At 48.1% G+C, this 25,740-nt stretch overlaps 1 protein-coding gene across 3 annotated transcripts in view; it reads right to left on the reverse strand.

Annotated features, from left to right (window-relative positions):
- The window catches only part of LOC139057646 (fatty-acid amide hydrolase 2-A-like), a 61,913-nt gene that overhangs the window by 17,118 nt on the left and 19,055 nt on the right, over positions 1 to 25,740 (reverse strand). Inside the window, exon 2 of one of the 3 annotated variants that reach the window (XM_070536248.1) lies at positions 12,508 to 12,727. The exons of the other annotated variants lie outside the window; for them this stretch is intronic. Within the exon in view, the coding sequence (XP_070392349.1) occupies positions 12,508 to 12,727 (220 nt within the window). The remainder of the gene's footprint in view (positions 1 to 12,507; positions 12,728 to 25,740) is intronic. 3 annotated transcript variants of the gene reach the window in all.

Below are 25,740 nucleotides of genomic sequence, written 5' to 3' on the forward strand. Positions count from 1 at the left end.
AACTCTGGCAGCGCAGGCTGCATATCGATGGGGGCAAAATGCAAGAAATCCATCTGTAATTATTACTTAAGGTTAGATGGTCTTGAAACACTGCAATATACGCTTGCATGGCCTAAATGATTTGCACAAACGTCTCACGTTTGTCTAGGCTGCCTGTGAATTTAGCAAATTAATGTTAATACGTTTGATTGGTGAACATATTAAATGTTTATTAAAAGATTTAGCATGCGCATAATGCGATATATCGTTTGTACAAAGGCGTATAACATGGGAGTGGCTGGGCTGGCTCACGAGAGCCTGAACAAGCTGCTTTCTTATCGCATGGGTTTAGGACAAATCAGTAATGCGAAGAGGGTTCAGTTAGCCCAAGCGACGGAAGCATAGTATTTGACCTGCACAAAGGTAACATAATTGTCATCATCCTATTGACATGCGACCTCGTGCAGCAGAAGTTCCGAGAACAAGTAAAATATCATGAGCCATTCCGCTCTGCGAAGATGGATGACCACCGAAGCTGTGCAACACAGCACAAAGAGCTGACACAGACTTTTGAACAAAGGTGCAACAGCTTCATTATGATTATCGGTGGTCATCGTCACGGAAAGTACCGGCACACATATTTTTTTTTTACATCCACGTTCTTTCGTATTCTACTTTTGTTATATACATACGTGTTTTCAATTCGACATATATCGTGGCAAAGAATTTGAGAGCAATGCCTTCGCACCGACTGGTGCACTGGGCAAATGCCGTCAGCGCCTTCGCAGAGGAAGGGGCAGTGTGGGAACGCTAGCATAATGACTGGCATCGCAGTGAGCTGTGGAAGACGACGACGCCGAACGCGCAAGCAGTGGCACGCACGAACGCGTTCGCACGGTTACACCGAAGGGCGCCAGCGAGCCAGCTGTGGTAGAAGACGACGACAAGCGCGCGAGCAGTGGTATGGTGGCAGCAGTGGTACGATACATTGCTGAAATAGCGTTTCTCACTATAGCACCTAGAGGGAAATCTGGCGCTACTGCCTATAGGAGTTTCCTAAAGGACGCTGTGCCGTCATGCGAATGAAGGTATATGTTTCTGCGAGGCTTGTGGTGGGCTGGGGCCGAATCTTATAATGGTTCGGTTGGGGAACCGTAACCGTTCCTTTGACCTCACCTGATTGGCCAAAATTTTGATTACGTCACAGGTCGTCAGAGGCAGCGGGGCGGTATCGCAATTTTCGAATACGTCACGCATCTGTCAATCATCTTCAAAGCGAACCGGTCGTAGGAACCGGCAAAGGGGTAGTCCGCTTTGGGTTCCGTTGCTGTGGCTTGGATGTTGGCTCGTGACCCTGGGCGCGCGCGCCGGTCGCGCGTCCCCGGAGACACGCGGGCGTTGGTTGCTTCGGAGACTATTACTTGCCTTAGTCGTCTGCTTGGCGTTGCTCTTTCGGTGTCGACCACGGCTGAAAATGTGATACACTTTCGAAGAAGTGACGCATAATGAGTTGCATCGCCCTTGCTGGCTTTCTAAGTAGACCTTTTGCAGGCTACGCTATCAAATGGAGGAGACTCGGGTGCAAGCGTACGAGTGGCCATTCCACGCAGAGGAAGGAATATTGCGCGCTGTGGTTCATCGCCACCAGCCTGCAGCTCCCAGAGCTCAGTCGGACGCGAAGCACTCATCGGAATTGCCTAGATCTCTGCTGCCGGCATTGCCCACAAAGTTGCTCTCGCAATTACTGGGTTGGCCGGTTGAAGGGCTGGGTCAGATTTGCCGTGACCTCAGCTTCAAAGTCAATGCCAAGGAGATATTTGCATGGTGAGATCGAATTCCCAGTGCTATCGCCAGTGTGAATAGCTCGCAGATCGCCGTTCAGCAGTCAGAAGGGTTCAACCTAGGCTGGTTCAGCGCTTCCTTCGTTCGTCTGATAAAACCATACAGTCAGGACGGGAAGGTATTGTAGAGCTCTCTTATTTGGCTGCCCTTTTTTCTCTAGTTCGGGAGTGCCATACTTTGTATCTCAATTTTACGGCACAGCGCGCACCGTTAGCACCACACTCTTCGATTTGACTTCACGCAGGCAATGCAGCGCCCGTATACCGTAACGTTCGATTTAAGTTCCACTGCTTCTATCACGCGACGCGCCGTGGCGCAGATCGCAGGGATAGCAGCAGCGCGGCGGCGAGCGAGTCATGTCCGAGCCGATGACGAAGGGCGAAAAAAGAAGGAAAATTGATATAGTCGGCTAGTAAAGGTGCCCCTAAGAACCAGTTCACGGTTTTGTCGCGCTATCTACTTGAGAAGTGCTGGCAGTGCGTTCCTGTTGCGTGCATCGTGCGAGCTCCTGCTAGCAGACGACATAGCGCTGCGCTCTGCCAACTCCGTGGCCAACTCATCTACGCTTACGATACCACCTGTGGGCTGAGAATGAAAAAGAATGCCATTAATAAATTACTTCTGCATTGCGTAAACGCCCGGCACCACAAGTTTATACTTCAAAACTTGGCGTATAATATTTAATTTATATTTTGCATTTATTTAGCAAGCAGAAACATTCTGCAATTCCTCGATTAGCTTCTCATATAATGACGTACACTTCAGAGGTGGCACCCTCTCATCTATTGGTCGCGTACTCCCCTTCTTCCACCGCCGGCTTGGGAGTGGCACATCTAATGACGTAAGCGGCGAAGCGAACGGTTCGTATTCCGAACCGTTATAAGATTCGGCCCCGGGTGTTGTAAGAAGCTTCGTCGAAAACGTGATATGGCTACACAAATAACACGTTTGTAAAGCAAAATCTTCATAAAAAGTTTTTATTCACCCATATTGCATCTTCCAATGAAGTTTACTCGCCTACAATGCATAACCAAGCGAAGAAGCGCAAGAACTGTTACGACTTTGCACCGCTGTCACCACTATTACGACTTTGAGGTGGTCCCATAGCGCTCGTCACCCATTTTGTGACAGAGCGTTGCTAGCGAAGACTCCGAGTCAGGCGTCGGTGAGAATAGCGAAAGGGACTTTATACATTATATACAGGTCATTATACAGGACAAGATCGGATCGGCACTGGGGCGGAGAACTCACAGCAAACGCGACTGTTCCCGCACGGCGACGTCCGGCGAGATTCCAACGCGTGGCACATCTCACACCACTCGAGAGCGGAACTCCGCTCCCGGTGGGTCGGCGGATCCGGTTTTCCAGGCGGCCGCGTTGCGGCTTTATAATCCCCGAGAAACCATTGTCACTCAAACGGTCCAATACAAAGCCAGCACTCGACGGTCGTCCGAGAGGTCCAACCAGCGACCGCGCCGGTTCAAAGTTCGCGCGCGCGGTGACCTCCAGGCAAAAGGAGGTGCGGCGCCGGGCTGTCTGACACTTGATTGCACGTTTGAACATGTTGCTCGCCGATGCTTCTCCGCAGGACACCACTGCCTGACGGCTCAGCATCTTCACTTGTCAAGGGAGAATTAGGGCGCTGTGCCTTTCGGCGCTGCCCCGGGTTTGTCCAAAGGGCGCTCGCAGGATAAATTCTGCATCTTGCAGATTCGGAATCCGGGCTTGTGGTAATGGCACAACAGCATCCCCGCCCTCAGATAAGGCGCCGGGAAGACGAGCTGCCTAAACGTGGCTCGGATGCCAGGCGCGCACGTTCGTCAGGCTCGTCCAAGTTCACGTCCAGTGTCGGGACGCCAGGTAACTTCACGTGCCCAGGTCCGACTCACCAGGACAGGAGCTCTGCTCACCGCGTTGTTGCTAAGGCACCTTGACCAGCTCCGCTCTGGTCGTTCCTAAGCCCTTGCTTCTCGCCACTGGTCCCGGTTGGTCGTTCTACAGCTTGCAAAACCGACCGGCAAAAGGCAACACCCAACACGAACAAGTGCCCTCTGTCTCCCGTCAAACACCAGACAAAGCCATAATCCAAATCAACCTAACTAAATTGCTATCCCCCTTTTGCTCCCGCTGCAACAAGAGGCAGGTGTACGATCTGGTACACAAGGCTCAAACAACCAGTTTTCAAATTAACAACACACCAAAATAGAAACAATTAATAATCAGCAATAATAATGACAAATAGAATGGTCCCCCTGAAATCACTTGGACCGAAAACATACTACTGAGGAAGCAAATGAGGTCATTCATTTTTCTCGGTGATATTTTCGCGGAATCAGAAGCTGCTTATATTTGCGACCCTGCTTATCCGTGTAGCGGCGGTACAATAAGCCAGATTCCTTGTAATATGAAACCCTCTTTTTTTGAACTCCCCGTTTGACGCTCTTCCTCATATCGGCTATTGAACAGTCTTCCTGTTGCTCGCGAATCACACTTTCCCTTTCAACTGCAGCCTGCTCCTGCCAGCTGGCGGAAACCGGAGCGAGTGTGGAGCCTGTGTCGCCTAACTGCGGCGTCGCGTCCATATCGCGGCTACCACTGCACGTGTCACTCCCACTCACTTCCAGGACACGCTCACCCAGGCCGGCCTCCGAGCTCTGCCTCTCCCGTGCCTGCTCGCCCCTTAAGTTACCTTGATCGGTCCGCGTGCCGCACCGCTTTTCGCTCACCGACGCAAAGACAAGTTCCCTCGACAGCGGGCGCGCTTTGGATCGCGTGAGGGCCATGTACGCCACGTCGGCAAAGAATGATGTGCCCTGATCCTTCAGCAGCTGCTCCGAGCTATTTGAGAAGAGGTAGTAAAAGTGCTCCGGGAGCGCGGCTGACACAGCGGCTTTGGTGTTAAGTTTCCCAAACTCTCCTTCAATGATAACCGTTGCGATCGGTAAACAGACACTCTCCTCCTCGGCCACTTGCCGTATCCTAGCACACTCTCCCGTAAAATCACTCGAGGAGATCAAAGACGGGTGGACAACGTCCATAGTTGCTGCAGAGTCCCAAAGTGCACTGCACTTCTTACCGTTTACCTTAATTTCCTGCACATATGCCTCCAATAGTCGTATGTTTTTGTGAGTTTCCTGTATTGTTGCAAAAGCAATTTTCTCTGGGCAGCTCGCAGCGATGTGCCCTTGCTTTTTGCAATTGTAGCAGGTTAACGGTTTCCGTTTTTCAAAAGAACGCGTCGTATCGTTTCGCTGTTTGGGACCACCGCTATCATTCTAAGATGCATTTTGTCCTTCCCTTACAGTTTCTTTGGTAAGGGACTCGTCTTCCCGAAACTCGCGACGCGTGATTTCCTTCCGTTCGTCGGGCTCCCCGGAAAACCCATCTCTCCTATCTGCTTTTTCTACGCGCACTGCCTTGCTGTGCGAGCTGCGGCGGGTGTAATACTCTTCCGCTAACTCTACTGCCTTGTTTAGTTTAACCTCCTTTAGCCTATCTTGCAGCCAGAGCCTGACATCCTCATCAATGCAACGGTAGAACTGCTCCAACGCGATGCATTCGACGATTTTGTCGCGGTAGTCGTAAACCTCTTCGCCCTTCAGCCATTCCACCAGGTCGGCTTTTAGACGAAACGCGAAGTCAACATACGACTCCTTGCCCTTTTTTGCATACCGGAACCTCTGCCGGAAAGCTTCGGGTGACAATTTGTACTTCCGCAGTAGCACTTCCTTCACATCACTGTAGCTCTCAAACACCTCTTTCGATAAGCAAGTTATTACGTCTGATGCCTCCCCAGGAAGCAAGGCTAACAGATTCATGCCCAGAGGGATCGCTCAATGCTATTCCGTTCGCACACGTGCTCAAATTTCACGAGGTATTTGGCCATATCCTCTCCGACGACAAATGGTGGAAGTTGATCGCGTATTCTTGGACCGTTTGAAGTGAGACTACGCGCCGGCGAGCTATTTCGGGTCTCCAACTCTTTCATTTTAAGTTCGTGCTCCTGACGTTCCCTCTCTCTCCTTTCCTCCTTTTCCTCCTCGTTACGTTCCTTTTCTTTCCTTTCCTCCTCGCAACGTTCCTTCTCCCTCTTTTCCTCCTCGCGACGTTCATTGATATGCGCCCAGGCCTCTGCGGCTTCCTCAGTCGTTACGTCCCCAGTCCTCATGACCTCAAGGATCGCATTCTTTCCTTTGGTTGAGCCGAACTCAATGCCCAACTCCTCACAAATTTGGAGAAGTTCCTTGACCTTGTACTTCTCCATCGTTCACACTGTCCTCCTGCTGTTTACACTTTTCGAATATACCTGCCGTACGCTACTATAACACTACTAGTAAGACATATGAAAGTATTTCACACACTGCCCCGTTTACCCCCTCAGCATCCCCTGGCTTTCAAAACACTCTCACTAGGCTTGAAACACACAAGGTTAACACAATGCAACACCAAATCCTTCCCTAAGCTACTATAACCTGTGTCAGAGAAAGTCTGGTGTTTGAGGTAAACTTCAGGCACTCACCGCGCCGAGGTAGCTGACACCGGTCAATCCCGTAGCTGCCATCCACTGTTACGACTTTGCACCGCTGTCACCACTATTACCACTTTGAGGTGGTCCCATAGCGCTCGTCACCCATTTTGTGACAGAGCGTTGCTAGCGAAGACTCCGAGTCAGGCGTCGGTGAGAATAGCGAAAGGGACTTTATACATTATATACAGGTCATTATACAGGACAAGATCGGATCGGCACTGGGGCGGAGAACTCACAGCAAACGCGACTGTTCCCGCACGGCGACGTCCGGCGAGATTCCACCAACGCGTGGCGCATCTCACTCCACTCGAGAGCGGCACTCCGCTCCCGGTGGGTCGGCGGATCCAGTTTTCCAGGCGGCCGCGTCGCGGCTTTATAATCCCCGAGAAACCATTGTCACTCAAACGGTCCAATACAAAGCCAGCACTCGACGGTCGTCCGAGAGGTCCAACCAGCGACCGCGCTGGCCACCCGGTTCAAAGTTCGCGCGCGCGGTGACCTCCAGGCAAAAGGAGGTGCGGCGCCGGGCTGTCTGGCATTTGGTTGCACGTTTGAACATGTTGCTCGCCAATGCTTCTCCGCAGGACACCGCTGCCTGACGGCTCAGCATCTTGACTTGTCAAGGGAGAATTAGGGCGCTGTGCCTTTCGGCACAGAGGGCAGTAAATGGGATATAATAGGGCTCAGCGAAGTTAGGAGGCCAAAAGAAGCATATACAGTGCTAAAAAGCGGGCACGTCCTGTGCTACCGGGGCTTAGCAGAGAGAAGGGAACTAGGCGTCGGATTCCTGATTAATAAGAATATAGCTGGTAACATACAGGAATTCTATAGCATTAACGAGAGGGTGGCAGGTCTTCTTGTGAAACTTAATAAGAGGTACAAAATAAAGATTGTACAGGTCTACACCCCTACATCCAGTCATGATGACCAGGATGTCGAAAGCTTCTATGAAGACGTGGAATCGGCGATGGGTAGAGTGAAAACTAAATACACTATACTAATGGGTGACTTTAATGCCAAGGTAGGCAAAAAGGAGGCTGGAGACAAGGCAGTGGGGGACTATGGCATAGGCACTAGGAATATCAGGGGGGAGTTATTGGTAGAGTTTGCGGAACAGAATAATATGAGGATAATGAATACCTTCTTCCGCAAACGGGATAGCCGAAAGTGGACGTGGAGGGGCCCGAACGGTGAGACTGGAAATGAAATAGACTTCATACTCTGCGCTAACCCTGGCATCATAAAAGATGTGGACGTGCTTGGCAAGGTGCGCTGCAGTGACCACAGGATGGTAAGAACTCGAATTAGCCTAGACCTGAGAAGGGAACGGAAGAAACTGGTACATAAGAAGCCGATCAATGAGTTAGCGGTAAGAGGGAAAATAGAGCAATTCCAGATCAAGCTACAGAACAGGTACTCGGCTTTAACTCAGGAAGAGGACCTTAGTGTTGAAGCAATGAACGACAATCTTGTGGACATCATTAAGGAGTGTGCAATGGAAGTCGGTGGTAACGCCGTTAGGCAGGATACCAGTAAACTATCGCAGGAGACGAAAGATCTGATCAAGAAACGCCAATGTATGAAAGCCTCTAACCCTACAGCTAGAATATAACTGGCAGAACTTTCGAAGTTAATCAACAAGCGTAAGACAGCTGACATAAGGAAGTATAATATGGATAGAATTGAACATGCTCTCAGGAACGGAGGAAGCCTAAAAACAGTGAAGAAGAAACTAGGAATTGGCAAGAATCAGATGTATGCGTTGAGAGACAAAGCCGGCAATATCATTACTAATATGGATGAGATAGTACAAGTGGCTGAGGAGTTCTATAGAGATTTGTACAGTACCAGTGCCATCCACGACGATAATGGAAGAGAAAGTAGTCTAGAGGAATTCGAAATCCCACAGGTAACGCCGGAAGAAGTAAAGAAAGCCTTGGGAGATATGCAAAGGGGGAAGGCAGCTGGGGAGGATCAGGTAACAGCAGATTTGTTGAAGGATGGTGGGCAGATTGTTCTAGAGAAACTGGCCACCCTGTATACGCAATGCCTCATAACGTCGAGCGTGCCGGAATCTTGGAAAAACGCTGACATAATCCTAATCCATAAGAAAGGGGACGCCAAAGACTTGAAAAATTATAGACCAATCAGCTTACTGTCCGTTGCCTACAAACTATTTACTAAGGTAATCGCAAATAGAATCAGGAACACCTTAGACTTCTGTCAAGCAAAGGACCAGGCAGGATTCCGTAAAGGCTACTCAACAATAGATCATATTCACACTATCAATCAGGTGACAGAGAAATGTGCGGAATATAACCAACCCTTATATATAGCTTTCATTGATTACGAGAAAGCATTTGATTCTGTCGAAACCTCAGCAGTCATGGAGGCATTACGGAATCAGGGTGTAGACGAGCCATATGTAAAAATACTGAAAAATATCTATAGCAGCTCCACAGCCACCATAGTCCTCCATAAAGAAAGAAACAAAATCCCAATAAAGAAAGGCGTCAGGCAGGGAGATACGATCTCTCCAATGCTATTCACAGCGTGTTTACAGGAGGTATTCAGAGACGTGGATTGGGAAGAAATGGGGATAAAAGTTAATGGAGAATACCTTAGTAACTTGCGATTCGCTGATGATATTGCCTTGCTTAGTAACTCAGGGGACCAACTGCAATGCATGCTCACTGACCTGGAGAGGCAAAGTAGAAGAGTGGGTCTAAAAATTAATCTGCAGAAAACTAAAGTAATGTTTAACAGTCTCGGAAGAGAACAGCAGTTTACAATAGGCAGCGAGGCACTGGAAGTCGTAAGGGAATACATCTACTTAGGGCAGGTAGTGACTGCGGATCCGGATCATGAGAGAAATAATCAGAAGAATAAGAATGGGCTGGGGTGCGTTTGGCAGGCATTCTCAGATCATGAAGAGCAGGTTGCCATTATCCCTCAAGAGAAAAGTGTATAATAGCTGTGTCTTACCAGTACTCACCTACGGGGCAGAAACCTGGAGGCTTACGAAAAGGGTTCTACTCAAATTGAGGACGACGCAACGAGCTATGGAAAGAAGAATGATAGGTGTAACGTTAAGGGATAAGAAAAGAGCAGATTGGGTGAGGAAACAAACGCGAGTTAATGACATCTTAGTTGAAATCAAGAAAAAGAAATGGGCATGGGCAGGACATGTAATGAGGAGGGAAGATAACCGATGGTCATTAAGGGTTACGGACTGGATTCCAAGGGAAGGGAAGCGTAGCAGGGGACGGCAGAAAGTTAGGTGGGCGGATGAGATTAAGAAGTTTGCAGGGACGGCATGGCCACAATTAGTACATGACCGGGGTTGTTGGAGAAATATGGGAGAGGCATTTGCCCTGCAGTGGGCGTAACCAGGCTGATGATGATGATGATGACGACGATGATGATGACGACGACGACGACGACGACGACGATGATGATGATGATGATGATGCCTTTCGGCGCAGCCCCGGGTTTGTCCAAAGGGCGCTCGCAGGATAAATTCTGCATCTTGCAGATTCGGAATCCGGGCCGGTGGTAATGGCACAACAGAACAGACAACAAACTATTCCAAAGCGAGCGCGAATCTTGTCTGTCCTACAACTTTAGCTGCCCACTGAAACTTCTTAGGTTTTATATAATTGTGCATGCAACAACAGACTCTCGTAATTAAACAAAACACGGTTTTATGTTATAATAAAGCTAAAACAGCTTTTGACGTGCTTTTCTTGTAGAAAATGAATCATTGTGAGAGACGGAACGGTGCTTCCCAGGCACGTCTTCAAGGTCTCCTGGCTCTCCGAGAACAACACCAATCCGAAGACAATATACTGGCATTCGCATGCATACCACAGCGCAGCAGCGCCAGATTTCCCTCTAGGTAATATAGTGAGAAACTCTGATTGCTGATGATGGTCTTTGCTCACACATAGTTGTCGACCGACATGAAAAATGCACAGAACCCTAGCCATAAACAGCTTCGCTGCAAAACTACGGAAGAATAATGTGAACCAAGTACGTTTGTATGCTAGCAAAATCATAGGGCTTGTGTTGTTTTGAATCGTGCAGCATATGGAACTTTACAATATCCGGGTAAACGTCGCATTTCAGCCATCATAGTCCGTTATGTAAAAGCAGAACAGCAAAGCAAAAGGCCGCAACAAACTGCTGGTAAATTCACTGTTTATTCCTCACTCACACGGAGCCTAGACAAACATGAGACGTGTGCATAAACGATTTACGCAATACTAGCGTGTATTAAGGGAGAACCCGCGTAAGGCGGGACATGTAAATTCATGACGACGAGCAAAACGAGAAGGTAAAATCGGGCCGCCAACGTTTCGACAAGTTGACTTGGTTTTTTTCAAGGCAAGGTATGCTTCCTTCCAGACAGTTTCAGGGTAGGCTTCTGCTAAAGGCAGAGTGGGTGAGGCAACCACCAAAGGTACGTCAGCGGCGAGTGTGTAGAATTGAAAAGACTGCTATTGGCACGGCCGATGACATGGCTGCGTTAGCCAGCCGTGTGTGTCTTGTGGAAGGGGTCTGGACGATGACGGGGGGCGGGAGAGGGGGGCGGGAGTCAGTGCGCTGGAGGTCAGTGCGCTTTCGCCTCTCTGAAAGAGATGCTTGTGGCAAAAAACTTACTAAAATTGAATAAGTATACAACTAAAAGAATAAAGATTGAAAAGAGGGAGAAAAGAAAAAAAAATTACCGACGATTACGTTACCTCCTAATGCGAAATTTGAGCGCAGCAAATAAGCTGTTTCACCTTTTCGATAGATTGAGGCAAAGAAATCGAGCAACACATGTATGCGCTATCACAGAATTTTTTTTTTATTTTTCACACGTATTCCTTTAACAAAGACTCCACTAACAGTTCTTGACAGTCATGAAGGAAGCTTTGTGGTCGGAGAAATAGGCTGATATATGTTCGACTTGGTACACCAATGCTTGATTCTCAAAGACGAGATCTATACAAGTGCCTCGCGAGGTTGTCACAGCCGTGGGACGCGTTACGAGTGAGAGGAACGGGATGTTCTCCCGCATTCTCCCACAACCCGAGACTCGCAGGAAGAGGGGGGCGGCGTGTGCACCCAGCGGCAAACGATGGGGGCAGAAGCGCGCGCAGCAAGCGGACAACACGGTAAAGGGAGCAGGGAAGAGCACGGCCGGTCTCTGGGGAGCGCGCGCGCGCACCCCTCGAGACCGGCCGTGGGAAGAGATAGCAGCGACTGACTGATGCCGCTGACGCCGATAGTGAGTCAACCCCTATCCGCCGCACAAGAACAGGGGGGGGCACCCTTTCCTCCTATTTCTGCATGGCGGCGACGGTGTTCTATGCAGTCACGTTATCTTGAATCTCTAGCGGCGTCAGCGGCATCCAGCGGTATCAGTCGGTCGCTGCTAGCGCTGGGGGGATGAAAGGGGGGCGGAGCTGGTTACGAGGCCGACGACGACGACGACGACGACGACGACGCGAAACCCAGGAACGGACGCCAAAGAGCTGCGCTCTAAAACATCACTAAACAACCAAATGAAAAATAGCTATGTGCTTTTGCCAATAGCTTAAAGTTTAGCATAGCGAATAGATTCTGAAACTCCCATTGAAACGTTTGCGTTTCGAAAACGTCTAACTTGAAGTGATAGTAATAAGTTGAAGTAACAGTAATAATAATAATAATAATAATAATAGTAATAATAATAATAATAATAATTACTATAATAATAATAGTTAACTCGAAGTAATAGTAATAATACTGACCAGCGTACCAGTATTGTTCTATTCGCCAATGAGCATTTTCTTGCTTGTTTTATTCCCTTGCTGCGAAACGTTTGAATGACCGTCTCCAAATGTCCTGGGTATGTGCCCTGTAATGCATGTGTGTATCGTTACGCGTGGTTCACTGGATGTGCTGGGAACATACACGAAGTGGAAAGGGGAGCTAGTGGGCTTTCGAAGGTGCTAGCATGGGTGTCAGCATGGCCTTTCAGCGTAGCGATGCCACCGAGCTCAAATTTCTTTTTCCTAGCATGTCTAGCCTCCAACGAAGAAAATATTGACCTTACCCCTGATCTCATTATAAGGTCTCTTTAGGATTGAATGTTGCCAGCATAGCCTGCCAGGCAACCCATAAATAACCTTTGATGGCAATGCTGTTCTTGGCAGTGAACGGCAGCCCCAGCAACGGCTTTTCTTTGCTCATTTCACTGGCGCTCATCTTTCCCGATGCCACCAGCCTGTCGACTTCCTTGGCGCCTTCGAGCGCTTCCTCAAACCGCTCCTCGACCACAGCGTTGATGATGGGCTGTACCTCCCGTATGCGCCTGATGTAGGCCGAGACGAGGTCGACGCTTTTGACCTGCGAGAATATAAAAACGGTGTGTGAAACAATAGCTCCCACAGCTTGTTTGTTGGTTTACTTTTATTGTTTAGTCAGGCGACTATACCAAAATTGAATTTGTATAGTCCACAAAGCTCCTCGAAAGGCACGAATGCGAGATAGTGTATCAAATTACTTTCAATCCCTAATTCTCTATACATATAACTCAGACAATAAAAGTGCTTGGATTAAAATTCACAGTGAATTCGGGAGTCCGGGGAAGTACAAGTACAAAAGCAATGACAGGGAAAGTATACAATGTAATCATTTCAAGATATATGCTTATATCTATGTATTTCATAAGCGTAAGCACCTACATCTACATACATTGGAGTCAGTACAGAAAACCGCGACTTCAGATTTATTTCACTAGAATGATGGAAAATAATTGAAAATTCAGAGGGTCTCTTGCACTATTCCTCAGACGACTTGAAGAGCAAAGCCGAAGAGCCGATGCATTAAAGACGGACTCATGGCGTACACATCCCCCGTAATTCGCTTAGCCTGCTTCGCTTAATCATTCTTGGTAATTCGCTTACTCCTCCCCCTTAATTCGCTTAATGTACTTCGCTTAGTTATCCCTCTTAGTTCCAAAGGTCGAGGGTTCGACTCTCACAGTATAACGAATGCAGCCTACAAATACCAAAACCTTTGTTCTTTGATAATAATACACACGAAGGTATTTTGTCATTACGCCTCCTCATATTTTTCCCACGCTGTATTTTCTATTTCTGCAGCTTTGCTGAAGCACCGCGAACCACCGAAGGAAAGACGTCCACCTGAAGTGCCACCTGCCGCTCCTGAAACAGCCAACCCGCGTTACCGACAGACCAAATCTTCTGCTACCACTTTCGTGCATTCGAGAACAGGCCCAGAACAAACATGATCGAGTGCCAGCGCGCACATTCTAGGCGAGGACACAACCTCGTTTAAATCAGATCATCGCCCCAACAGGTCCACTCCGCAAAGCGGCGAGTCCCACTCTTCTTGCAGAACCTGTGCAGAGTTGGAGCAAGCAGCTGGCTGCCATCACAAAAAAAAAACACAAGGCTTCAAGAAGAACACAAGGTAGGCACGTACCCAGGATTTGTTTTTTTTTTTCGGGAGGGGTGTACCGAACGTAACTTTTCTATGCAGATGAGGGGGGGGGTACTTTTACTAGTAGAGAGAGAGAGAGAGAGAGAGAGAGAGGGCTCTTTATTAGGAAAACAGAGAATTTTGCCGGCGCGTATGTAACCGCTGGCATGCTACTCTGTATAGGGATGGGGAATGGGATTAAAAGATTCCAGAAAAGAGTGGAAGAAAAAAAAAGGATAAAAATAAATATGTAATGTCTGAGTGGACCTGATAGTAATTTTTACAGGTGACATGGCGGGTAAATTCAGGCTTTTGTAAAGGAAGGATGCAATTTTTAAAGCTTTCCTATTTGACCAATTTCTCTCAAGTATTTGAACAATAAATCCAAAACCCGTCGCTGTTTTGAAGGGCCGGGCATTGGACCTAAGATGCTCGGTAACGTTAACGGTTCGTGGCAAATCATGTCCATTTGGTGCTCAAAAAATTGTCTCTCGTCGCGGTACGCGGGGCATTCTAGTAATATGTGCTCAATTGTCTCTAAGTTGCGACAGTTATCACAGTATGCGTTAGTGGTAAGTCCTATGCGGTACAGATAATTGTTCGTGTATGCCACGTTCAGTCGAAGACGATGGTACAATGTCTCTAAGTGTCGAGGAAGTGGTCGTGGAATTTTCGGTCTCATTTCTGGGTCAATGTAACGTAGGAAGTTACCTTGGTGAAGCGGAAGATTCAAGATGCGGTCTTTTTCTTGATAGGCATATATTTTTGCCATGGTTGAAGCGTCGGCTTTTGTAAAATATGTTCTTCTGAACTTGCGGTATTGGATTCCATTTCTGGCAGCTTCGTCCGCTCTTTCATTTCCCGAAATACCGGCATGGCCAGGTATCCACTGGAACTTTATGCAATGCCCAGTAATCTTAGTCCTGTGGTGAAGATAAGCAATGTCAAATGCTGCTGGTTGATTATTGCAACGCTTGTGCCTGTTCCACATATTTTGTAGGGCTGCTTTTGAGTCTGTGAAAATCGCCCATGTCTTTGGCGGCTGCTGTCGAAGTACATACACAAGGGCCTCCTTAATGCCATATAGCTCCGCTGAAGTAGATGATGTCACTCGCTCAAGACGAAATGAGAATCGTTACCCTGTAGAGGGAACAAAAAGTCCGCACGATGAACGATGTGGAGTTGTAGAGCCATCTGTGAAAATGTGTGTTGCGGCTGCGTATTCTTTGTGCATATATTCTAAAGCTGTCTGATAAGTCACTGCTTGAGGCATTTTCTTTTTCGCACTGATTCGACGTATGTATGGCGCGATTTCCAGTGGGGACAGTGTCCATGGTGAAATGTTTCGCGGCATAATTTGTGACGCCTGAGCAGGAATCGAAATAGATATGCTTCCGACGGCCTGCCCAAAGCTTGATGTAGCATGGGTTCTGGAAATATCCTTTAAAAAGTGAGTCTTCGTATGAATTACGAGGCGGAGGTGTATCCGAAGTGTCTCCTGCGAACATAGCACTTCCAGAGGCAGGCATCCAGCTTCTGCTACAGTCCCTGAGCGGGACGACCCCTTCGGAAGGCAAAGACATACACGAAGGCAGTTGTTTCGTGCTGCCTCAAGTTTTCTCTTGCTTGTGGGAGATATTTTTTGCAGGATCGGGAGGTAATATCGTAGTGTTCCGTCGACGTAGGCCTTATGGAGGAGCACCATTCATCGACAGTTTCTGCCCCACTGTGATCCGGCTAAAAATTGGAATAATTGCGACGCCGAAGAAATCTTCTCACTCAATTTTTTCACTTGGGGCGAGCATATGAGGTTCCTATCGATCGTCACTCCAAGAAACCTTTGCGTCTTGACGTATGGAAGGGCGCGACCACCCAACACTAGTGGGTATTTTTCCATACACCTCCGCGTGAAAGCCATGGCAACGCTTTTGTCGGGGGACAATTTCAGACCCCTTGGATTTAGGTAGGCCGATATATTTGCTAGCGCTCTCTGGAGGCGTTGTTGGGTCGTACTGCGGGAACGTGCCACACTACAAAGGCAGATGTCGTCCGCATACAGTGTGATTTTGACGCCAGGGGGCAGGTTTCTTTTCAGATGGATGAGGACTAAATTTAATAATACCGGGCTAAACACAGCTCCTTGTGGCACTCCCTTCTCGACGGCATAAAGTGCCGTGGGGCCATCCGGGGTACACATGAAAAGTTGGCGTCCTTGAAGATAGTCTGCAATCCATGCGTAGAGCCGTCCTCCAAGACCAAGGGTTTCCAAAGCGTCAAGTATTGCTTTATGATAGACCGAATCATATGCTGCCTTAATGTCTAAAAATAATGCAGTAGATATGTTTCCAGAAACCAATTCCTCTTCAATTGATGAGGCCAAGGCAATGACATTATCAACTGCGGATCTATTTTGCCGGAAGCCATTCATTTCCTCCGAGTAAACTTTTGCAGTTTCCAGGAACCAATTTAGTCATTTGTAGATCATTTTTTCGAATAGCTTCCCTACGCAGCTAAGCAGAGATATGGGTCTGAAGGAGGCATAATTTGTTGGCTGCTTCGATGGTTTCAATATAGGAATGACTTTCGCAAGCTTCCATTCTGTAGGAACCTCCCCAGTTATCCATGAGGCGTTGTAGTACTCCAGAAGGCGTAGGCGAGATGTGTGACATAGATTTGCGAGCGCTTCATAACTCACGCCGTCATGGCCAGGTGATGATCGCTTGTTTACGTCGCTGATTGCTGCCGTGAGCTCTTCGATGGTGAATGGTAATTCTAAGTCAGGAAGGGTAGCTTGAGGTGGACTAGGCTGACGACTTGCAATTTGTCGCAAAGGTTGTGCCCCGTTGGAAAGGAGCCTGCAATACTGCTCTGCCACCTCTTTCAGGGATGCGCGCTCATGTAATGAGAGGGCGATAAAAGGATAAAGCTGTTGCGGCTCTTTGCAAATGCCTCTGACGACTCGTCAGATTTTGCTCAGCGGTTGTCGTATGTCCAGTGTCCCACAAAAGTCCCTCCACCTTTTTCGGTCCAGTTTGGTGAGGTAACGTCGTATATGTCTTTGTGCCCGTCGACAAGTTCTGAGGTCTTCGATATTCTTAATACGTAGAGCCTTCCTTTCGGCACGCCTCCGAATGGCACATAACCTTTCAAATTCCTCGTCGTTTGTTGGTACATTACAATGCTTAGTGGCAGAGCGGATACTTTGTTTGAGGCAATGAGCTATTGTCGGTATTATTTCTGTATTCGTAGTCGAGGCTGTGATTCCTTTGTCTACGGCTGCTGTGTAAGCTTCCCAGTCTACCGACTTCAGTTTCACTTTTCTGGGCGACGTCCGAAAATGAAGGACAGAGATTAGGATCGGGTAGTGATCACTACCTCGAGTCTCGAAATCTGTACATCATCCGAACATAGGGGCCACTTGATTTGATACGAATGTGACGTCAATGCAGCTAACAGTCGTCAGATTTTTCAGGTATGTTATGCTGCCATCATTCAAGGGCTCTATATTGTATTTTGCAAAAAGCTTCGCCAGCTTGGCACCCCGAGCACATGTATGTGAATTGCCCCAGATATCGTTATGTGCGTTGAAATCGCCACAAATAATATGTGGAGACTGAGTGTTTGTCAACAAGTTTTCCAATCTGGTCACGTCGAAAGGTGATCCTGGTTCCAAGTAGACGCCGATCAGGGTAAACACTTTGGATGCAATCACTGTGGTTGCGCAAATATATTCGTTCTTGTCATGTGGTGTTACGTCAATCGCAGAGGCAGGTCTGTCGTTGCGAAATCCAACGAGCAGTCGGCTAATTCCATTTTGTCGCCTTTAATGATGAAAATAATGCCCCTTTATCCTAAAGTGCTCGTCGACACGAGACTCAGAAATGACTAAAAAAGGGAATCGGTACACTCGCGTAAGATGCTTAAAGTCTGCTAACTTCGAGCGCAATCCGCGAGCGTTCCACTGGAATATAGTACATGTGCGGAAGTGTTTGTTGGTGGACACCGCTTGTGTGACGATTGTTGGCGAAGGCATCGTTGCTACTGCGAAGAATCACGGCTTTGCGCCGTGAAAGAAGACGACACTAGTGGTTCCAAAGCCAGGACGGCCTCTACTTCAGGGATGCTCTTAAACCATGGGCTGGCACGGAGTCGATAGCCTTGATATAATATATATATATATATATATATATATATATATATATATATATATATATATATATATATATATATACAGCCTTGATTGCGGCGAACATCATGGGAATCTGCATACTTTATATCTCATTTGCAGTGCTACCATCTAACAACCTTTCTTGGTTCTTCCTGTTCTTCTGCTGAGACCTTGAGGACACTTGTTGCTGTCGTGGGGGTGAGGTTATATCACTTGAGGGCTTTGATGGATTCGTTGCAGTTGAAGGCCTTTGCTGGTTTTCTTTCACGACTGAGGCGTAGGACTTTTTCAAAGCCGTGTCGCTGCACTGCACCATGGCGTGTTGCTTTTGTTTTGTAGATGTATACATCACATCCGGATTCTGGGGTGGTTCTCGTCGTTTCCGTACTTTTCCTTGGATTTGCTCCATCGTCCGTGCAAGAGTGGCTGATTTCTTTTTAGGACACCCTCCGTATGACGCAGCATGCTCAGCTCCACAGTTCGCACACCAAGGCTGGGAACGTGACGTACACTCCTTATGCGTATGTGGACCAGCGCATATCTTGCAGCGGATGGGGCCTTTACAGTATTTCGCTATATGTCCATGTCTTTGACATCTGAAACATTGAGTAGCAGGCCCCATGTATTCCGTCACGGGATAACTGCAGAATCCAAGCGACACTCGGTTTGGAAAAGGGGCATCCTTAGAGAATTCCAGGATGACCGAGCGTCTTCGGGTTTCCGTTACTACGCCATCTTCGTTAGGGACGTCGAAAACTTGCCTTTTAGCAGATATGACTCCTTGTTCGCTCAAATACTCCTTGAGGTCGTCTTCTGAGTACTCAACAGGAACGTCCTGTATCCTCCCGTACGTGGCAGAGTAGGAGTATGGAACTCGAGCTTCTACAAGAATACCCGATAGATCTGTCACTGTGAGGAGATGATTGGCTGCGGGAGGTGTAGACACTGTCACCATGAGGCTTCCATCCTTGTTGAGACGGTGGCTGAGTATCTTTTCTTGGGCTGTTGTCACGACCGCAGAAGCCAGAAGATGTGGGTTTACTTTCCATAAGCTGCTGTCAGGCTGAGTTGGCTTGAATACCTGCGGCTCTTTTCTTTTTGCAAGAGACAACAGTGAAGGCTGTCTGATACATCTCTTCGTTGTCTCCTGTAGATTCTCTTGTGTCGATGTCATCTTCACGTAGCCTTTTCCTTGCTTGCTCATCTTCTCCGTGGTCTACAGAAGCAACGTGCTGACCCGATTGCTGATTGCTTGCGACGGATGCCATCAGAGCATCACGAAGGGCAGCCGACAGCGGAGGCTCGCCTCGCTGCTTAGGTCCGGTGCCCTTCGGGAACCGCTTGCTGTGCTTCTCTCGCAGGACGGTGACCCCCAGACCGGCATTCGGTGACAGAGAGGCACAACGAGTAAAAATGAGCTCTACACTTGCTAAAAAAGACTTAAAATTACAGACGGGCGTTCGGAAGCGAGCCTATCGCTCGTCGTCTTCGTCTTTTTTACTAGTAGAAATTTGATTAACGCCAACCATTCGCTATAAAAACGCGTAAACCCACAAAAGAGATACGAAATAAGGCGTGTTTTACAGCTACGCCTATGCGATACATCTCTCCTTGACTTGGCAAAGAAGGAACCAGGTCAAATGGACTCGCGCAGGAAAGAAGCGCAGGAAGAACAGTGCCAAGAACAAGTAAAGAACCGAAAGCGTAAAATAAAGATTACTTTAGTAGAATACAACTTTAAAAATCAGCAGTTGGCAAACAAGGCACACAGATCGTGCGGAGTTGTGTTACTCCGCCAGCCAATCACAGAAGCAAACAATATCGTCGTGATGTGGCCTTTTCAAAATGGCGTCGTACTTGATACCTCCGGAGCGTCTGCTGTTCTTGAAGAGTCTTTTCATAGGCGGAAGCAATGAAGTGGGCAACAGACATGGGCAAAGTGTATGGAGTATGAGCCTCTCACTCTTCAAAAGTCTGCGGTGCAGTACATTTCACTGTTGAACCCGTTTTAGTCATGAAACTTCAATGCCAACTGAAGTGAAACTTGACAATAAATAGTCGCAGCGAAGCAAGCATGTTATTTGAGTTCAATAAAGAATTAGTATTTCGCAATCCCCCTATAATAGGCGAGGGAAAAGGTATAAAATTACGCATTAATGACTTTATTTTTGTGGTTACTGCCTTATTTGGGTAACAGAAAAATTACCGACGATTACGTTACTTCCTAATGCGAAATTTGAGCTCAGCAAATAAGCTGTTTCACCTTTTCTATAGATTGAGGCAAAGAAATCGAGCAACACATGTATGCGCTATCACAGAATTTTTTTTTTTATTTTACCAGAGCCGATCACACACTGAACACAAACTTCCAAACGGATTGTCTGTAAACTGTCGCCGGAAAGCATTTGTTGCACCCTGACTGTTTGCGAGCCTTTGTTTGCGTTTGGCCTCGGCCTCGGCCGCGCGAACGGTAGAGTCTTCTCTGCGACGGCGATGAGCTTCTGCTTCAGCCTCGCTTACTGCTGGTTGCTCTCGACGGCGGCGATGAGCCTCCGCTTCGGCGGCGCGAACTGCAGGGTCTTCTCGGCGGCGGCGATGAGCTTCTGCTTCAGCCTCGCTTACTGCTGGTTGCTCTCGACGGCGGCGATGAGCCTCCGCTTCGGCGGCGCGAACGGCAGGGTCTTCTCGGCGGTGGCGCTTAGCCTCTGCTTCGTCGACGCGTACTCCTGGATCATCTCGACGGCGGCGACGGTAAGCTTCTGCTTCGGCGGCACGCACCTCTGGATTCTGACGGCGACGGCGCTGGGCCTCTGCTCTGGCAGCTCGTTTAGCAGCAGCAGCAGCAGCAGCAGCAGCAGACGGAGGACTTCCATCGGTCGTCTCGCTCATGGCTCAGAAAGAACTGGCAGATAATTTCGCAGTGGCGAACGGCAGCGGCAATTTCGGCTCGGGCGCTGCACATATACAGATCCGCCGCCACCGATCTGGCTCTCTGATTGCCACCGCACAGGGCGAACGGCAGCGGCAATTTCGGCTCGGGCGGTGCACATATACAGATCCGCCGCCACCGATCTGGCTTTCTGATTGCCACCGCACAGGGGTTGCATTGGAGGAGGAGCGAAGAAAGGAATTAAGTTCGAGCCGGCGCTTTGACAACCGGAGACTCGCAGGAAGAGGGGGGAGGGGGGCGGCGTGTACACCCAGCGGCAAACGATGGGGGCAGAAGCGCGCGCAGCAAGCGGACAACACGATAAAGGGAGGAGGGAAGAGATAGCAGCGACTGACCGATGCCGCTGACGCCGATAGTGAGTCAACCCCAGCTGCGGAGTTGGTTTCAGGGACAACGCCGCCGATGCCGACACAAACAATATGATACCCTCGCTTCCGCAGCGCTAAGAACCAGGTCTAGCCGTGGGAAGGTGGTCACGTATTCGTCGACGTGCCGGGGCCTACGTGAAATAACCGGCGCGTCGGCAACTGAAGAGCACCCTATCCGCCACACAAGAACAGGGGGGGGGGGGACCCTTTCCTCCTCTTTCTGCATGGCGGCGACGGTGTTCTATGCAGTCACGTTATCTTGACTCTCTAGCGGCGTCAGCGGCATCCAGCGGTATCAGTCGGTCGCTGCTAGCGCTGGGGGGATGAAAGGGGGGCGGAGCTGGTTACGAGGCCGACGACAACGCCGACGACGACGCGAAACCCAGGAACGGACGCCAAAGAGCTGCGCTCTAAAAAAGTTTCAAGTACAAATTATTTGCAGCCTCGCGGAGGAACAGTGACTGGCAGACTTAAGTTGTAGCCGACTATAGTAGGGTTTTTTGAATCTGCTCTGGGAGAATTATAGAGAAATATATATTTGCAGAGCAATCGCAGTTCTTTTGGATTCCTCGTTTACTGCTCTACCAAGTGCCACAACCGACTCGTGTATTTATTTAGGAAGTTACGTAACGATGCGTGGCCCCCAGTCCCGTACAACCGCGTAGGGCGCACGACGCTGCGATTCTAGACGTACTGCGCCCACCGCAGAAGGTTAGAAAGACACCTATATAAGCACAGCAGAGAATGGGCTACGTCAGGCGGCTCGAATAATAACTGTATAAGCGTCATTCAGTACACACGAAATCATTCTCCCCTTACGGCTGCGTTTTCTCTACTTGCTGGTCAGAAAAAAGAAATGTTGATCCATAAATATTTTCATTAACAATGAATAAATTTGTTAATTTTTGCTTTTCCTTCCTGTTTGGCTGTTACCTCGGCTCTCTCCCTTGGTAGGTCGCTTAGTTTCTCAACTCCTTGCGACTCTTGTTTCCAGTTGGCAAATTTGCACTAAAAGAGCTGTACAATTAGGGAAAACCATACGAGTTAACGGGTGAAAGTCATATTGCCTATTAGTTTAAGGGTTATTGCAGAGTTTCATGATAGACACTGTCTCGCATTATCTTATTTTCCACCTTATCTAACACATCCAACACATGTCACGGGCATATGGTTCCGATGATCTGTCAGCGACTGGGCGAGCTGTCACTCAAGGAAATAATGAAGAAAAAGGAAAAATTAAACGCAATTGGCGTTTTCTCCGGCAGCAACTCGTTCCACGTGCATAGAGAACAGCTGGCCACGAACCGGATCCCTATCCTGGTCCTTAGATCAGTCTAAACAAAGAAGGTTGAACTAACGAACCAACAGCGATGCGAGGACCTTTGAATAGACGGTGACAACTGAATGCATGTCGAGTTAATCGCGCGGGCACCGAATCGATGAGGAAACTGTCCTTCACATCCCAGGAGATGCCGATAACTACCCAATCCAAAAGGAGTGAAACGGGTAGCAAAATGTTGACCGCCGAATAGCTGGCAAGTCTCAACATTGATTTGGAGGCGCTTTAGGAATGTGTTGGAGAAGTGGTGTCGTGGAAGGGGAGTGCGGTGAGGGGGCTATGCGTCCAAATTTCAGGGGGGGGTGCCAAGCCCCCCCCCCCCGGGCCTCCCCTTTGTGTACGTGCTTCACACAAGGACTAGAAAGAGAAAGTTAACAAGCTCGAAAACAGCTTGACAACTTTTAAGAAGAGTGTCAAGTTTCTGAACGAAGACCAGATACACGCCCTGTCAAGAAATAGCAACCATGGAGCCCCGTGGTCGTCGGCAACTGCAAAACAAGGTCTCCATATCAAATTCGCTTGCGGAACTTCTGGCTACGAGACGTTGAGAAAACTAGGTTACCCGCTTCCATCCAACATGAGTTTGGAACGTCGTCTACAGGGCCTGAAGTTCCTGCCAGGAATCCTGTCAGACGTACTCGACCTTCTAAAAATCAAGGTCGAAAATATGGAGCCGATCGAGAGAGAGTGCGTACTATTCCTCGATGAGATGGAAATCGCTCAGGGTTTCGAGCTCGACTGTGCCGAAGATGTAGTGCTCGGGGGAAAACAGTGCCGTCTAAGCCAGGTGAATTAGCTAACCAGGCTTTAGTGTTTATGGTAGGAGGCTTCAATCAAACGTGAAAGCAGGTTACAGCCGACCACTTCACTGAGAGTCGTCGAGGGCAGTCTCCTTAAGGACTACATGTTAGAAATCATGCGAGTATGCGCGAACATTTGTGTGAAAGTTCACGTCGTAACTTCCGACATGGGAGCGTCCTACAGGGCAACGTGGCGAGTGCTTGGATTTTCCAGCCATAGAAATTCGAACACTGTGTTCGATACCCTACAAGACAAGTTTAGGTACTCTCCCACCCAAGACAACCTCCACCTTTTCTTATTTGCTTTCATTTTTCTAGTTGTCCCGCGAAAGAAATAGGACCGGAAGTGTAACACTGAACCCTAGTCATGTATATTATGTTTTTTTTAGATGATCATGTCCTGACCATTCACTTTAAGATAAATGGTGCAATGCGGCTGGTCTACCACCAAATAACTTACCCTGTGTGTGCTGTTCTTTCTTTTTTTTTTTGCTCCAAAATCTTTGACAACCGTTACCGCCTTGCTGACACGAACCTGTCACCTTAGCCCATTGCCTACGCGCTGCGCTGCTTAGGACGCGGGTTTGATCACGGTCGCTACGGGTGGAATTTAATTGTGGCGAAATGTAAAAACGCTCGTTCACTTACATTAAGGCGCGTAGTAAAGAACTCTAGGCGGTGCATGTTAATTCTGAGTCCAGTAATACGACGCGCTTATATAATCAATTCGTAGTTTTGGTAGGCAAAACTCCAAAATTTCTAATTAAAATCATTTGCGTCATCATAGTCCGATTATTTAAGCAAAGTGTTCTCTTAAAAACATTCCGACCCTTAGTGTGCAACAACACGAAACCGAAAAAGAAAAAGATCCCAACACGGGAGAAAGCAGTAAAAGGATCATGTATAGTGTCAGAAAACACTGATGTATGCAAAATAAATGCTACAGCTCTTGTTTTACAGTTGTACAAAATAGTAAGATGACCAGCAATGGAGTCTCCTTAACTACTAACGCTGGATATACATTTTATGTGTGTTATTTCATGACAAAATGCTTTTATTTCCTTTAAAAAGCATCTTACAACCGCGCGCCAACCGTGCCCTACCGAAGAGTACGTGGGGTCAAATGGCGGACGCCGTAGCAGACGACGTGGTTGTCGCCACTATTGTGTATTCTAGTACACTATAGTCGCCACTAGAGTGTACTCTAGTCGCCACCCTGTACGGAGCGGTGGCGGAGGAGAACTCGAACCAGTCTAATTGGGAGTAGGGTGCCTAAATAAAGGTGCCTTGATGTCAGCGCCGCTTTTCAGGGCGATGACACCCTTTCACTAGGGTGGCTAGAATTCTAGCCACCCCACTTTCACTAGTCCCGTGCCGCACCTCCGTCATATCGTGCCGGAGTTGTTGAAGCGGCCGTACATGTGCATGTATTAGTCAGTGCGATGTGGTCGTGCTGCCTGGTGTTTGTCATGTCAACGAAGTCGCGGACGTGTCCACCACGTTAACTTTTCGGGCTCGCGACGTGAGATGAAAGGTACTTGACAATTTGGCGCTAAAATTACCCGGTTGTGCCCGTTTGCTGCGCACATTTGTGCACCAGCACAACAACTAGAGCAACAAAAAAACATCACCCATGTGTTATGTTCACGTGACCCAGAACGCAGCAAAAGTCGAAAGAACTTCCTTCATTTTAGCCATGCTGTTTAAATTTGTGTCTTCGTCTGAAACGCCCTTCAGGAAATTTTCTGATGTGCTAGGCGTTGCCGTATAAATGACTTAATCAAGGCGATCACACGCCTGCACGAACTCAGCGCTTTACGGAAATTTTCTTATGGAGTTTTGTCTTGTTGTGGCTCGGCCTTTATACTAGCACTCATTGTACCAGCTGGACCTAACGAGGGAGATGGAATACAGAAGTAAAACTGCAGGTGTAAATTTGAACTGATTTGTTTTGATATTTATAAGAAGCGTATAACTCGAGCTTTGCTTTGTCAATGCTCTCAAGTTCGCGTGTATGGCCTCCTGTGCCATCAGGCAGCGTGAACGTGTTGGTAAGCTGCCTTTAATTACGTTTCAGTTTCCGGGCTGTCTTCCTCTGGTTTTACTCAAGTGACAGCTGTATCGATGGCCATTTCAAATTTTTCCGGAGTTTTTAAACATCACACGAGGCCGGTAGCGTACTTCTGGATTATACTGGATTATTCGAAAAGGCAGAAAATACTAGCACGGAAAATCATAATATGCATTCAAATAATTAACAAAATATCACCAATTTACTCTTTAATTAATT

Source organism: Dermacentor albipictus, chromosome 3, assembly GCF_038994185.2.
Source record: "Dermacentor albipictus isolate Rhodes 1998 colony chromosome 3, USDA_Dalb.pri_finalv2, whole genome shotgun sequence".
Taxonomy (NCBI): domain Eukaryota; kingdom Metazoa; phylum Arthropoda; class Arachnida; order Ixodida; family Ixodidae; genus Dermacentor; species Dermacentor albipictus.